Here is a 16435-nt window from a genome sequence, read left to right on the forward strand (position 1 = left end):
AAGTCTGGCAAGACAGAAATAATCGTGCAGCCAATGCCAGGTAAGGCTGCACCCCCTTACCTGAGGGCATATAACGCCTGCAAGCGCTGCTGTTCTTCAGTTGACATTCGCTTCTCGCAATCTCTGCACTGATACAGCTTGGTTGGATTTACGCTGCTCACCTTACATGTCTGCAGGAGGACAAATCGCCAGATCAGCCCCCGCCAGGCGTGACAGTTTGTTTTTCTACCAAGTTTAGCTGTTTTTGCTTCTGAGCCGCCCATGCTCTCGCATCTTCTCACCTGTTTCCCTTTCCACGGCTGCCCAACACAGATTTTTTGCCAGTATGTCGCTCTCTAAATCTGCCACTTCTCCCGGGAACAGCATGTCACGGGCCTGCCCGGCCGTGTGTGGTGTGCTGATTGCCGTGAAGGACCTTTACCCATTCTGCATGGTCTGCTTGGGCCTTAATTACGTGGAAGAGGCTTTGGAGAACCCGAAAAACTGCATTGCCTGATGCTGACGAAAAAACTCCTGCAACACCGCCTTAAAGTTACCGCTACCCAGTGTGTCCAGCTCGGATTTTCTGACTCGGATTGGGGACACGGTGAAGATGACGAGCTACTGGGGGCCTCCCGGGGCGCGACTTCTCTTATCTGGGCTTACCAGCCCAATCCTGCGTTCCCCGAAGAGAGGACATCTTCGCGGGCAACCTCCCGCTCATCGACGAACCGGCCGGTTCTGACAATGACGACGACGCGGGACATCTCGGGTCTCACAAGGTGGCCATCCCGCCCTCTCTCGTTCCCCAGGACTTCTTAAACACGATCTTACGGGCCTAGAGATGAAGGATATGGCGGCTCTCGGCATGGGTGATCCCCACGCTATCGCCAGGCAACCTCAACCCAGTCCAGGCTACTAGTTCCCCCGAAGCCGGTCTTGCCTAACAAGATAAACTGTTTTTTCTGCCTCTGTGCACCAGGCTGCTTTTAGATCCTCGGCCTTGGCTGTCAGGGCTCTGAATGTCTCCTCCCTCCTCTTCGCTTACCAGGCGGAGATTTTGGATGACTTAGGCCAACAGCTGGACAAGAGATCCCCCTCACCCACGCTCTGTGGAAGGAGATCATTACTGTCAATGACCTCGTCCTCTGTGGAAAAAATATATTTGCCCTGTGGGAAACCGACTCCTGCCGCAGTGGGAACACCCTCAAACCCTACCCCCACTGACAAGAAAAGCAAGCTGCCTGCCTCATGTTCGGCCGATGGGGGCATCGAGGCTCTTTCGGACTCTCTTCCTGCCCTAGAGCCCTTGTTCAAGAGACGGAGGGTTTCTTATGGAGGGGTCGGCCACCCCTGTTCACTCTGTGAACCCCTGCATGTCGCATCTAGTTTGTATACTAGAGGGCGCCATTGCATCACAAATGAGCCAGCTGGGCTTACACAGCGCTGCTTCGGTTCGAAGCACTTGCGAGTCACGAATTGGCTTGGCAAACTGTTTCGACTCCCGAGTGGGTGATGCGTACAATAATGCAGGGCTACAGACTGCAGTTTGCAATGAAACCCATGCACTTCAACAAATTCTGAAAGAGAAAATATCTTCCCTTCCAAACAAGGGAACGATTCAGGTGGTGCCCCCCAATCTTTCTTCCACATAAGCATTTATCCACCGCACAGGATGTTTCTTCGTTTCGCCTACCAAGGCACGTTACGAATTCACAGTTCTGCCGTTCGGGCTCTCATTAAGCCCCCGGAATTTCTGTCTGTGTGCGGAGGCGGGCTTAGCACCCATGAGACTGTCCGGTCTGAGGATTTTGACTTACATAGACGATTGGCTCATTATAGGCGAATCGAAGGAGAAAGTGTTGCAGGACACCTGCCGTGTGTTCACACACATCACATCCCTCGGATACAGGGTGAATGTGAACAAGAGCAATTTTACACCCAGTCAGACTGTGATTTTTCATGGGCGTGGAGCTGAACTCGGTCTCCATGCGAGCGCGTCTCTCTCAAGAGTGCATTCTCTCTCTAATGTCGTAGTTCAGAGAGGGGGCGAAAGTACAATATCGTACATGCCTCAGGCTGCAGGGTCTTATGGCTTCATCTATCCAGGTTTTGGACTCCTGAGAATGAGACATTCATGAAATGGGTTTTGTCACTACATTTCAGCCTGATATGCAATCTTTGCCGCTCTGTAACAGTGACACGCGCCTGCTCAGCAGCTTTGTACTACTGGAGGAGTGCCGACTTTTACGCACAGGGAACCCCTCTGGGGACTGTTAGGATGCGGAAAATTGTGACGACAGATGCGTCCTTAACAGCCTGGGGTGCCACCCAGGAGGGCAGAACAGTGAACAGTTTGTGGCCGAGCAGACTACGTTCAGCGCACATAAATTATTTAGAGCTCATGACCATATGGAAAGCTCTGAATCATTTTCTGCCTCGCCTGCTTGGACATCATGTTCTCGTACGCTGCGACAATACCACGGCAGTGGCTTACATCAACCGTCAGGGCGGCGTGCGCTCGTCAAAACTTCATGCTCTAGCTCACAAGCTTTTGGTGTGGAGCAGACGGGTTTTCCTTCTATCGAGGGGGAACCCCATTTATGGAGATTGGCGTCTCCATCCTAAGACAGGCAACCAGAGATCGATTCGCATCGCGCAAAAAACTACCTTTGTCCTATGTTCTTCTCGCTATAGGATATGGACGCGCCCCTTGGGGTAGATGCACTGGCCCACCCATGGCCCAAAGTGCTGCTGTATGCTTTTCCTTCCCTTGGCTTGATAATTCCCACACTGGCCAGGGCGAGAGATCAGGGCCTGTCTCTCATTCTGATAGCACCCAGGTGGCCCAAAGCACTTTGGCTGGTGGAGATAATCCCGCTGTTATATGCCGAGCCATGGCAACTCCCCCTCCGTACAGACCTATGGTCTGGACAGGGTGGCTCTCTGGGCCTGGCCCTTGAGACGACGAACCTAAGCGCACTGGGGCTTACCCCCGCATGTGGTTGCTACTATACAGAATGCCAGGGCCGTTTCTACGCGGCTGTAAGTGGCAAATGTTCGATGGGTGGTGTGATGGGCGTGGTCTCACATCATATCAGTGCGCATTCCTGATAATTTGTGTTTCCTTCAAGACCTTATGGATAAGGGCAGGTCTTTGTCCACGATTAAGGTCTACCTGGCAGCGATATCTGCTTGTCATGTGGGTTTTGAGGGCTCAACGGTTGGGCAGCATCCTCTAATCCGCAGGTTTTTTGAAGGGTGCCCGTCAATCTTTGCCAGTTATCAGAAGAACGTTCCCTGAATGGGACCTCTCCATGGTGCTGGAGGCTCTGTCTCAAGTCCCTTTTGAGCCCCAGGGAAATATTTCCCTAAAATTGCAGTCTTTCAAGACAGCTTTGCTCTTTGGCCTTGGCATCAGCTAAACGTTTCAGTGAGCTACATGCACTCTCGGCTCATTTCTCGTCCACTAAATTCTCTCTTGGTGAAGATAAGGTTTTCCTTAAGCCTAATCCGTCCTTCATGCCGAAATGCTTCCCTGCCTTCACATCGGAGGTGTTACAGCTGTCCGCTTTTCACCCTCCACCTTTCTCCTCTGCGGAGGATCAAAGGCTGAATGCCCTGTGTTCTGTCCGTGCCTTACAGACATATTTGGCTAGGACCAGTGCTTTCCGGAAGAGTGACCAGCTCTTTATTTCATGGGCATCCCCTCGCAAGGGGAATCCCATATATAAGCAACGCCCCACACATTGGCTTATGGACGCTATAATTTTGGCATATGAATCAAAGGGAGAACAGCCCCCAGCAGACATCAGAACTTATTCCACGAGGGGCTTAGCCACCTTGTGGGCTCTCTTCAGGGGAGTATCACTGCAGGACGTTTTCTCTGCTGCCAGCTGGGCTTCTCCCCATAAGTTTGTGCGTTACTACCGGCTGGATGTCACCATAACCTCGGTAGCACATTCTGTTTTTGGGGTGGGGTCGTCTTAATCCTTCCTCCTCTTGTGTGTGCCACACACGTTTCATGTCCTGCCTGTACACAGCAGTTATGTGTGTGCTTCAGTATGGCGGGTTTATGATTATGGGACGTGTCAGGCACCGCCCCTTTGGGTAAGAGTCATTCTCTGGCTTATAGCAGCTCACTGTGAGTGTATTGGGCAATCGGGGAGCTGTCCATGTCTCTCCCATAGGTGGATCTCGAACACGAGATGATGAAACAGAGAAATAGGTTACTGTCGTAACCCCGGTTCTTTGAAACATCGAGTGGAGAGATCCACCAGCTTTGCCCTGCTTGCCGCACGAGAAGCGAATATACTTACTGGAGAACAACAGCGCTTGCAGGCGTTATATGCCCTCAGGTGAGGGGGTGGGGCCTTACCTGGTATTGGCTGCGTGCTTCTGTCTGTCTTGCCAGACTTGGTGCAATTAGATGCTTCTGTAGAGGTCAGGTACGGATGCCCTTCCCATAGGTGGATCTCTCCAATCGATGTTTCAGAGAATCGGGGTTACGTCAGTAACCTATTGTTTTTTAAGGTGTAAGGAAAGGGTCAACAGTGTAATTATAGATTACAGAAATGAATTACAGCAGTAATTACATGCAGGTATTTTTTTCAAATATAAGTACAATGTAAAAAAATTATATACACAGTAAGTGCATGGTATCAAATGATTAATTTAAATGTTAGTAGCCTTTATAGTAGTTAAAGACTCTTCATATAAAGTGGGACTGGATGTTGTGTAATGCACATTAAACTGCCAAAAGGAACAGCTCCAATTCAAGTTTCTCTAAAGTAGCCTCCAAACTAAGCTGTTTGACTCAATTATCTATTGAAAAAAAAAATTTTTTAACAAATTTAAAAACCATGCCAAGAAATAGTACTTTTAAATGGCACAAATGGATTTTGATGGAAAGTTTGAAGATGGTTTAAGAAAAAAGGCAAAACGCTTTTTAACTATAAAAAATAAATTATATGTGGTGCTGATGTTTACATTTACACTTAACAGCACATACAGATATATATTATAGGGGCAATAAGGGGTGGGGGTCCCCAATGATGTGTGCCCCATTGGACCACCTTAGCCTTCTGCCCTTATTAGAAAAAGTAACTCCTATTTATTATGTACATTTAATTGTAATCTTTTTATATAACAAGCATTTCTTCTTCTTTTTTTCAATGTAGCTGCATTAATCAGCCTTAAGAGAAATTACTCATTTAAGTAAATGGAAGCCTAATGCATTATTCACAATCAAAGCAACAGGAAGGCTTTCCAACTAAGTGAATATCAGTCATATTAATAAAAGCTGTCCAAACGACTTCAAATTTAATTCTACATGCAAGAAGCACATTAACAACATGAAAAAAAACTCACTGAAATCATACAAAACCTTGAATCACAATGTAAGGTTGAAGAAATTCAAAGTGTTATGTATTTGTAGCTTTTTGACCAATCTCAAAAGCAAAAGCAAATAAATGCCACTGGTGATGCTAAAGCAAAGCTCGGTAGTTACTATTGGTATTATTAATGATACCTGAAATAGCTTGATGGGGTCATTCCACTGTATTGCTGAACCCTGCCAGGGCATTGGAACATCGCCACTTAAACTCTCTGCATACATGTCAAGGTAGAAGATGGCATAGTCCTCTGGATTCTTCACCTCATCCTCAAAGAGCTTCATTATTTGGAAGAACGTCTGTAGTGGCCCAGAGATATACACAACTATGGTAGAAAAAAAAAGACCAAAAATGTATTGATCTGATTGGATATTTCCCCGCAAAATGTTTAAATTAGGTCTGCAGGCCTTTATCACGTGTAAAACAACTTTTGCTTTAGCCTCTATCAATGGCAGAGGCCATATAGCATGGGAGTTTTGTGATTTATTCATATACAATCAATCTCAAATAGGGTACTTAATCTCCCAAAAGTTTCCAACATTAGTCTTATATGATGAAACAAAGAAAAATTTTATTCCGGCGCATTCCATGATTGAAATGAAAGCGCACAAGCATTTCTATAGGCTACTGTATGTGTAACATGTAGAAAACGTCAGAATCTGACCACCTTTTAATTAAAGAGATACAACAACATATCAAAGAGCATTAATTAGAACTAAACAAGGGTAGGCTATACAACACATATGGTATATTGATAAGCTACGAGTAAAAATACACAATGCTTGAATTGCTTTAATTTACTTATTTTACTTTCTGATACGATCTCCAGTTTTAGATCAAATGAATTGAAGTTGTTTAAATGAAGAAATATTTCCAAAGTTAATTAATCAAAAATAACTGGGCTGTTCATGTTAAACGAGTCATATCATCTGGGTTTAAGTGTTAAGATTGTAGCGTGCAATGCATAAATTATTGACAGAAATGGGAGAATATATATAATAAGCATGCTGAAACAAAAAAATATATATTATTAAAAATTTAATTATTATTGTATTCTGATTATTCCTCTAGCAGTTAGTAATTTGAGCAGTGTGCAGCTCTTCTGTGAGATTTCAGGACTGATAATGTTGTACAATTAAAATTGATACCACAGAGGGTATCATGGTCTAAAACAGTTTTAAATATTGATGTTTATTGTCAAGTTGAAATAAGTTTAATTATTTGTGAAACCGCATTATTTTCCACAGTATCACCTCAATGCAGTACATGATATCCACGGGGAGGAGTCGGATCAAGATCCAAGGGGTGGAGATGGGTAGGATTAGGGGTGGGTTTAGGGATTAGGGGTGGGTTTAGGGATCAGGGGGCGGAGATGGGTAGGTTTAGGTATATGTAATGTGGGAGGATTTGGATCTGGATCCGACTCCTCCCCGTGGATTTCATGTTCTGCAGTGAGGACCATCTCTTATTTTCCGACAGCCTTCAGAGAGACCGGGCTTATGATGTAAACCTGTGAATGCAGATACGATGGCTATATTACACTGTTTACATTACACTGAGATCCAATCACAATGCATCTTCGACTACCTCTGGAGTCAAGTTAGCCTAAGTCACCTTTATTTATATAGCGTTTTTTACAATACAGATTGTTTCAACGCAGCTTTACAGTGATAACAGAAAAATAATGCAACAAAGTTTGTTTCTAGAAGAAAATATTGTCAAAGTCCAGCTAAAGTAAGTTCAGTGATGGTTCATTTTTGTTGTTAAATAGTTATTAATTTAGTTAATTCATATAGCCGGTCTGGAGAAAAACGTGACATCATCGTCTAGCTCAGTTCAGTTCTACCAGAAAGACTCGGGAGATATAATGATGTAACAAAGCATTAATTTATTGACAGCCCAGCAAGCAATTATTTACAAAGTTCTTTGGCGTAGGCCCCGTCCGTAGTTCATAATCCGAGGGTAGCGGATCTGCATTTCCTGCCTGAAGATGAAGGCAGGGGTGCAGCCGACCCCCAAAAGTAGGTGGATTATGGATCTACCGGGACGGGGCCAGCCCACCCCCAAAAAATGGTAACGGAAGTATACCCGCCGGTCATGAATCCTGTGGTTCCCGAAAATAGAAAAGGGGGTTACCATAAATAGCATGATGGACGTTGGATGTGGATGCCTCGTAGCCTATAGCTTTGTTAGATGAGGAAGCCACTTAAATTTTATAAAACGTTGACCTGTAAGGTAGGTACAATGTGGAGCCATGGAAAAGGTTTTTTTTTTTTTTTGTTTGTTTTTTAGCCGGGCATTTATCCAGCGATTTACGTAGAATTCAATGTACTTTTTACGTGATTATCAGCTCCACTCCTAAGGATGCGCAACGCGAGGCCGCATGGACCATATAGAACCGTGCCACGTTCGGCAATACATAGACGGCCTCGTTAGACCATAAATAATGGTGCCACATTGATCCATACATAGACAGGCCTCGTTAGACCACACAGAACAGTGCGGCATAGGCCATGCTTAGACAGGCCTCGTTAGACCAACGGAACAGTGCCACGTTAGGCCATACATAGAACGGCCTCATTAAACCATACGGAACAGTGCCACGTTAGGCCATACATAGAAAGGCCTCGTTAGACTATATGGAACAGTGCCACGTTAGGCCATGCATAGACAGGCCTCGTTAGACCAAACAGAACAGTGCCACGTTAGGCCATACATGGACAGGCCTCGTTAGACCAAACAGAACAGTGCCCCGTTAGGCCATACATAGACAGGCCTCGTTAGACCAAACAGAACAGTGCCACGTTAGGCCACTTTTTGATAGACCACATAGACGAGGACTCGGTGAGCCACACGGCCATGATAGACCGCATAGACAAGGCCTCGATGGGCCACAACGGCCGCTAATGCCACATGAAGACGAGGTAAACGAGACGAAACATGTAAAACGAAGGCCAGCCTTTTCTTTTTTTTAAGCAATAGATGTTACGAGGCCTTGGTAGACCACACATAACTTATGCCCCGAAGGGCCACTGGCCAACCATAGGCATCTTTTTTAAGGACAAGGCACCGATATGCCACAAGGCCTAAAGACCCACACAAAGACGAGGCCCGCTGGGCCACAGGGCTGTTAAGCCACACAGAGACAGACACACATATACGAGGCCCTAGGCCACATAGAACCAATGCCATAACTGGCCACAAGACAAGATGGTCACGATAGACCACCCTGAACATAGAATGAGGCCACGAGGGCTGCGATATCGTAAGCCCACACTGAAAAGGACACACAAAGACAATGGCCATTAGGCCACACAGAACCGTTACCATAACTGGCCACAAGGCCATGGGACAAGGCCACGTTAGGCTGCACGGTCACAGTAGACCACGCTGAACGTATATCGTACTCTTGTATTATTAATATATATTTTTTTTTAATATATATATTTCAGCCACATAGAGACAAGGCCTCACTGGGACAGGCCACTGCCAGACATAGACCACAGTCCAATAGCTGACTGCAATGTCCAATACTCGATTCCTGGTTCAGATGCTATAGTATCTGCCCTGATTCTGAAGAAATGGCCGGTATAGGGAGAGGGGTATAGACTGCAGCTTTAATAACAGTAGATAAATGAGTCCTGATCCAGGCCTTAGAAAGAGGTGCTCCGAAGTTCTAGGTGGATTTTAAGAATTTAAAATATAGATGTGAAGGGAAAAATTGTTATTGATTTTGGAGTGTTAGGGTGACGCCGGAGCCTTGGCCGTCATTCTTAGAGTGCTAAAAAAGATTAAAGAAAATAGGTGAGAAGCATAATAGAAAGAAAAAGCACAGCAGGATCGAAATATTAAATTTCTTGAGTTGAAATCCCCAAACACATGAAGCCGTAAAGCAGATGATACGTGGCTTTTGGCAGAATATGTATATAAGGAAAAGGGATTATAGTGGGTAGAGATTATTAGTAATTGAGAAAGAGCAAGGTAATAGGCAGGTGTTTATCTGGAGGTGCTAAAGGATTTATCTATGCCTTTGATTTTACGTAAGGTTAGCAATCCTAATTCCCAAGTCTTTTGGGACGTTTATAACGTTAAAACGTTATAACCTGAACCAAGCAGAAGTATGAGGTTTTAAGGTGGAGGGAGCCGTGTCTCGTAAAATACGGTCTAGCTAGATTTAGCAGATCATCTAATTTAACATTTCTGTTATTTCTCACAACGTGACTGACTTCAGATCTTGACAAATCATGTGAAGCAAGCAGTCGGCCCGCCATATCAGAATTCGCTTCTCGTCTGATGCTTGCAGCTGCCGCCTGACCGTAACAGTTTTGTTTTTCACTGTAGAAAACTCAGAGAGTACCGCAAGAGAGTACCGGCACCCCTTTTTTTCTTTCTTTTTTCTTTTCAGAAATGGCATAATCGTCTGACAGAAGATCTGCCTTTATGATGTCAACGTTGCTTCATTAGCACAAGCAACATACGTTTAGCGACCACGTCAAGCCCCAAAAGACGCTGCGACGGCTATAGGAAAACTTTGTGAAGCGCAGATGAACGAAGCTTGAGTGAGCTTAGTAATTTCATCTGGCCTTTACTGATCCGGGTATCCGAATCTGAGATCGGACATAAACCCTTCGTCTAAAGATATGTCATGGAAAATCTTAATGCTAATATAACCAACAAAACTGACTCTTAATGCGATGCTTACTTGAAGTAAGGTGACGGCATCCGGTCAAGATTCTACTATCGATACCTCAATGATGCTTGATGATCCGTTGTTTTAAGCATAGAATCCATTTCTCAGATATGCAGCGTATGCGATTTGCTCTTTGTAGAAATATTTGTATTCATGCTGGGAGATCACTGGCCATAACGAGTCTCTTGAATAGAAAGATACATGAAACTATGGTTGAGTAAAAACAATGTCGCTCGAATCTTATCCACTGTGATAAGTTTGTTATTATCAAACTAATCATATGACTGTTATGGTGCGTTCTATTATTTATCCGTGTCGGAGTTCCGACTAGGAAGACAGATGTTGCTTAGCAACACGCACCAGCGCGCCCCCCTTTTTTCAGATTACCCAGCTCAGAAGTCGGACACCGTGAGGACACAGAGCAAGATACGGAATCCAAGATAGCTGCGCCCTGTGTGACTTGTTTTCATTGTTTTTGGACCGCTTTGGTTGTTTAAATGATGATCTAATCACTCGTATTACTGAAATACCTTACTGCATCCGTATTACTGCCTGTGTGTATGGGAATCGGCCTTGTTGTAGTGCAAAATTGAATGAAGCCTTGTTCCAAACGGGTGTTACTAACGTGGCTAGCGTTGTTAACAGAAAGTAACTAAACATGAAACAGTGAAATTTTTAGAAGTTCAAATGGCTGCTTTTTGATAAGCGCATGGTACTCGGCCCGTGCTACCATAGCAACAGCTTTCTGGGTGGTGTCAATTTTTATTTTTTTTATATGAACATCACCAAACAGTGGTGAAAGCAGACGTTATGAGGAGCACGCCCGCTGAACATGGCATGCGTTTAAAGCCAGTTTAATATTCGGTTACTCAAGCTTATTTATTTCTATTCGGTTGCGCAGTTGTTAGTATTTTGCAATTGCCCATGTGAGCGTGGGATACGAGGCGACGCTGATACGACGCTTCGTATTATTAGGTTGCCACTGCACTGTGGAATATCGGTAACGCGAATCTTTGCTTATACTTGTAACAAACATTAAAGCTAGCTAGCCACCCCTGCTGTTTAGAGCATTGCAGTATGTTGCGTTGCAGTCTGCATATCAGCCGTTATTAGGAACATACCACGTCACCGTAGTTACCAGTTGAACTCTGCCGCTGTTGTGGAAAGCAGCGTAGGCTAGTAGCCAAGTTAAATACTTACCTGAATGAAGTTTAATCATGGTAGAGTGGACATATTAACACACTGGCAGGTGGAAGCGCCTACCAAATTGAAACCCCGACTGAAAGCCTTGGAAGTGGAGCTTGAACCAGTGTGAGAAGATCGCCTCTCGTGAATTGCAGAGTTGTTGATTCGTGTCGATGGATCGGTGATCAGCGGAACAAAAGTCATCCGTGCAGACAGCGAGGTTCTTTTTGCTGGACAAGTTGAGGATGATTTTGCTGTTCTCTTCCTGACGGATTACTTGGCTGAGCTGACGATGTTGAGACTTTTGATGTCGTGGAAATGGAAACTGATGGGTTACCGGTGTTTTGGGCCTTAACGGAGTAGGACTTCTCTTGAGAAGCCATGGCTGATCAACTCTCTCCAAAGACCGCTGTGCCCATGGGGAAATGCGGCACTGAAGCGAGAATTTCCACGAGCAGCAGAAGAGACTCCGAGACATATTCATCGTGTAACTTCATAATCGTAAACAATATGCGTGTCCTGAAGCATGTTGGTTGGCGATTGAACGAGAACGTTAGTTGTCGCGACAGCATCTGCGAACTCAAACGTGTGTAAGCACCAATCTTTTATACAGCGAGTATAAGGACGTGATTGGATAGATGTGAAGGTAATAAGTGACGTAATAATTAAGTCTTCCTGGCAGAACTTTATGCTAAAGGTTTCATTACTCATATAATGGTGTCAATGCTTTCAGATCAATAATATTGTTGAATATTAAATATCCCCAACTAAGCAAGCCAAAAGCGACAAAGGTTAAAGTGGCAAACAGAATTTAACAGTATTTTAATGTAAAACTACATGAAATATAAGGTTAGACAGTTTTTCACTGTAAATAGTAAGGAAACTTAGCATTAACCAACTGGCAGGTTTTTGCTGTACCATTGTTAGTCTTTAACAGTTAAAATTACAAAAAATACATTTTTACGATGTACAGATTTTTAGTGGCAAATAATACTAAAAACTGCTGGTTGCACAAATGAAAATGATTTGGTGTTCCTCCTGGCTCTTAAGAAGATGCAAAAAATAATGCATAGCACCATATTGATGCACAAGTGAAGTCTTTTGCATGTGTGTGTATATATGTTTTCCTTGGCTTCTACACTATGGTCATTATTTCCATTAGCAGTGTCTTTCAATATTTCTTCTGCCAGCTCAGGAGCCAGACTCCCAGTTAGCAGACATTTTCTTAAGTGTTAGACCAAAGCCGGCCCCTGTCTGCCTCTCAGCCCCCAAATTCTAAGCTCTTCCACCGTAGCGTAGACAAACGCATGCCAAGTAGTCCTGCTGTCTCCTGGATGCGCTCCAAGACAAATGTACAAAAAGGCAAGGAAACTGTTCAACGGTGTTATAGAATTTATAAGGATCTGCCTGAGCCAGGCTATACAAAGCCAATAAAAAATGTTTGAGAACATTTTGTTTCAAAAGAGACCGATAAGATTTCGAAATGTGCTTGAGGTTTTGCGATTTCTTGCAATTTTGCACTAGGTCGTTTTTGTTAGTCATCCCAAAGACATTAGTTTGTATCGTGAAATGCACAAAAGATGCTCTGTTTTACTATGTTTATTCAAAACAGTCACAACTGGTCTTTGAAAATGAAAATATGTTTGAAAATATGTTGATATCAACTAAAGAAAAATAAAATATGTTATTGATCCACTTTATCCTCTCGGACATGTCTGAATTTAATATGCTGCGAGTAATTTTTTGTAGTTTGAGGACAGTATATTTCTCTTAATTGCAGTGATTTCAGAAGTGAAACACTCTGGGGACTATTATTGGTGCAATTGGTTTGTGTTCGGGGTGTTTGTTGTGCCCCGCATCTGCAATAGATTGTTCAAGCGTTTGAGCAAGCTAATGCTCGGTCTTCCATATACACACACATAAACACAACTTGTTCTTCTATTCAGCTATTTGACATTTGATTTTAATCTGCTTCCATTCATCTGAGAGGTAAAAACCTTTAGAAAATCTGAAATCGATTTCTGACATCTTATTGTTTGCTTGAAAACCTTTTGTCATTTGGAAAAATAATGTTTAAATTATGATTCAGTAACAGATAAATCAAGAAAGCATCCAAATTACTATTGCTCATACTTCAAGTTCTTGATGGATTAGATGATTGACTGAATGATTGGATTTGAGTTTGGCGTGTGCTGCAGAGATGAATGATTCAACAAATTGTGTGGCTTGTTGCTTTTAGACAAGGGATTTTTTGACTTGAGCCCGTAAACAACCACCTAGAAACCACCAACAACAACCTAGCGACAGCATAGTGATGCGCTAAAAACAACTCAGAACACCCTAGCAACCACATACTGTACTAGCAACCAAATAAAACCCACTCAGAATTCGTTAACAACCCCATTGCAAAATGCAACCATCCTTGCAAGTTTTGCACAAGCAAGACCTGCTCATACTTTCTTTTTAAAAAATCATTAGTTATAGGCAGAAAACGTCTCGGTTACATATGGTAACCCTCGTTCCCCGAAGGAGGGAACGGAGACATACGTCAGAGATGATCTGACAGAATGGGGATCTCGCTTGAGAGACCAATCCACTTCGAGTGTAAACTAAATGGCATGCGATAATTTGCAAGAGCTGCTGTGCCTTACAGAGTGAGCATATAATGAGCAGCATGTGCGTCACATCTTTGTTTTTCTGCTGAGGAGCTGGACCTTGTGACTCGGCCTCACAGCGGAGGCTCAGCAACCATGGCAACGGGACGTACTCTGTTGCCCGTTGTCATTCCCTCCTTTGGGCAACGAGGGTTACCATATGTAACGAGACGTTCCACTTCAGTCAGTCACTCTGAGAGAGGGGGATGGCAGTGGCAAGGCATGGGAGTGTCGCTCACTGCCATCCGCGCCCTCTGGGGGAGGGAGGGGTGCGGTCACAATCTCCTTCTATCGCTGGGTCGCCCGTCTCAAGGCCGCTTGCCCTAACACTTGCCGCCTGATTTGTCGGGGGCCTGGATGGGCTGAGCACTCCTCTTGCGTCCGGACGCCTGCTGCCTGGGTGGAGGCTGCTGCTTAGGCTGAGCAGGGGAGGAGGCAGACGCAAAGGGGGCGCCCTCGGCAACGAGCAGGCGGAGGTGCAGTGGCCGACGACTGGGAGGAGGCAGCAGATGGTCGTCGGGGCAGGATGTGTTTTATGGCCTCCGTCTGCTTCTGGGACGCGGAAAAGTTTCCACAGCGTCGCCGAAGAGGCCGGCCTGGCAGACAGGGGTGTTGAGGATCCGCACCTTGTCGGGCTCATGCATATCCACCAGGTTCAGCCACAGGTGTCACTCCTGGACGACTAACGTGGAAATCGCCCGACCCAGGGAGCGTGCAGTGACGTCCGTCGCTGTATGCAGTTCCTGCATAACGCCTGGGTCGGTATTACCCTCGTGCAATTCCTTGAGCGCGTTGGCCTGTTAGACCTGCAGGAGTCCCACAGCATGCAGGGAGGAGGCAGCTTTTCCACAGGCTGTATAAGCCTTATCCGTAAGAGTGGATGAGAACTTACATGCCAGGGAGGGGAGACACGGATTACCCCACCAAGAGTTAGCAGTTTTGGGACACAGCTGCATCTCCACAGACTGCTCCATTGGGGGGAGCTCCATTTACCCCTTAAATGCTCCGCCATCGAAGGTAGAGAGGGAGGTCAAGGCACTAGACCGGTTTCGGGCAGAAAAAGTCGGTCCATGATCTAGTAACCTCATTATGCTCTTCCGGAAAGCAGGGCACTGGGGCAGGGCACTGGGGAAAGCATAGCCGTGAGCTCAGGGTCTGACCCGGGCAACGCTGTCACACCCGAAGTGGGCAGCACAGCCAAATCCTCATCCCCTGAGGGCATTAGCTCTCCTTTCGAAGCAGTAACCGACATTTGATCATGCGGAGGAGCCTCAAAAGAAACAACTGGCACACCCGGTGTGCACTTGGAAGCTCCACGGTTTGGACCGTTACAGAGGAGTGAGGGGCCCGAGGAGGTTGAGTCGGTTGGGAAGCCCTCACTGTGATCCTCAGGTCACCAAGGCTATTAACCCTCTGGGGTCTAAGGGGTTTTCTGGGACCTGGAGGTGTTCTGACATGCTCTGACATTTGTGCTTTTTTCAGTTGCTTATAAACATATTAATTTAATGTAATTACACTCTATTTAGCACAAACAGGGCTGCCATAATATGTGAGCAACATGTATGTACAATATTGTTTATGCATGGTTATTGAAAAAACTAAAACTTAAAGTTTCTGAAAGTTTCTGAAATAAGGCCACAAAACACATACTTAATATGTGTCCACAAGACTTTTGACTAATGGATGTTCTCGCCTAGAATTTTTGCTTCAAAATGATCTGAAAATCATCCTGCCTAATCATTCACATAAAATACATTGATTTAAATTTTGTAAAACACTTTTTGTTTGGAAAGGCAATATGCGAAAGGGGCATGAATCATGAATAATGCTCTGATTCACACCTGAGAAGACAAAAGGCATAATGAGCCTGTATAATGAGCCTTTCACACAGGTGTGTCACTGAACCAATATGAACCAAAAAGATGGCTCCAGTGGGCATGGCTAGCCGTCTGCTTCTCCCGGTTGTATGGATGTTTGTCTTGTTTTTATTGACTTTTTTAAATATTACAAACTCTCTATTAGTGTACGATCGCCAAACACTTTTTAGCATTAGATCGGCTTTGGATAATACGCCGATCTATATTGTGAACGGGGGTGGAACAAACAATTCACCCCCCCCCCCCCCCCACCGTTCCACTGTGGATTACCTGCCTATCTCTGCCGAACCCCATGCTTTCTCAGGAGAAAGAAGCGGTTCAGACGTCGTGGCTAAAGAGGTGGTCTGTTAGTAAAAATAAAAACTTTGATGACCCTGTTCCCTAATGCCGATCCTCGATGGATTTTTGGAGATCTTGGCGTGGATTGCCGCATACGGTGGGTTAGTACCTGCGACTGATGTGGATGTGGATAAAGAGCCTCCGGCCAGAATTTATAGGGCATCCCGTTTTAAATGAGGTGTGGCCGCAACTCTCCATCGGTCCTTGGCCCGTGAATCGCAGTCATTGAAAGACTCAACTCCAGTAAGGTTAGCCTTGGTGAATGCTAGATCACTAGCTAACAATTCCTTCATTTTGAATGACTTTTTTACATCCAAG

General features: G+C 44.9%; 1 protein-coding gene across 1 annotated transcript in view; it reads right to left on the minus strand.

The window, feature by feature from the left end:
- npr2 (natriuretic peptide receptor 2) overlaps positions 1-16435 on the minus strand; it is a 98246-nt gene that overhangs the window by 62608 nt on the left and 19203 nt on the right. The window contains exon 2 of the mRNA XM_077206337.1: positions 5510-5697. Coding sequence (XP_077062452.1) covers positions 5510-5697 — 188 coding nt within the window. The remainder of the gene's footprint in view (positions 1-5509; positions 5698-16435) is intronic.

Source organism: Siphateles boraxobius, unplaced genomic scaffold, assembly GCF_051911475.1.
Source record: "Siphateles boraxobius isolate OS27281-9 unplaced genomic scaffold, OSU_SipBor_1 56, whole genome shotgun sequence".
Taxonomy (NCBI): domain Eukaryota; kingdom Metazoa; phylum Chordata; class Actinopteri; order Cypriniformes; family Leuciscidae; genus Siphateles; species Siphateles boraxobius.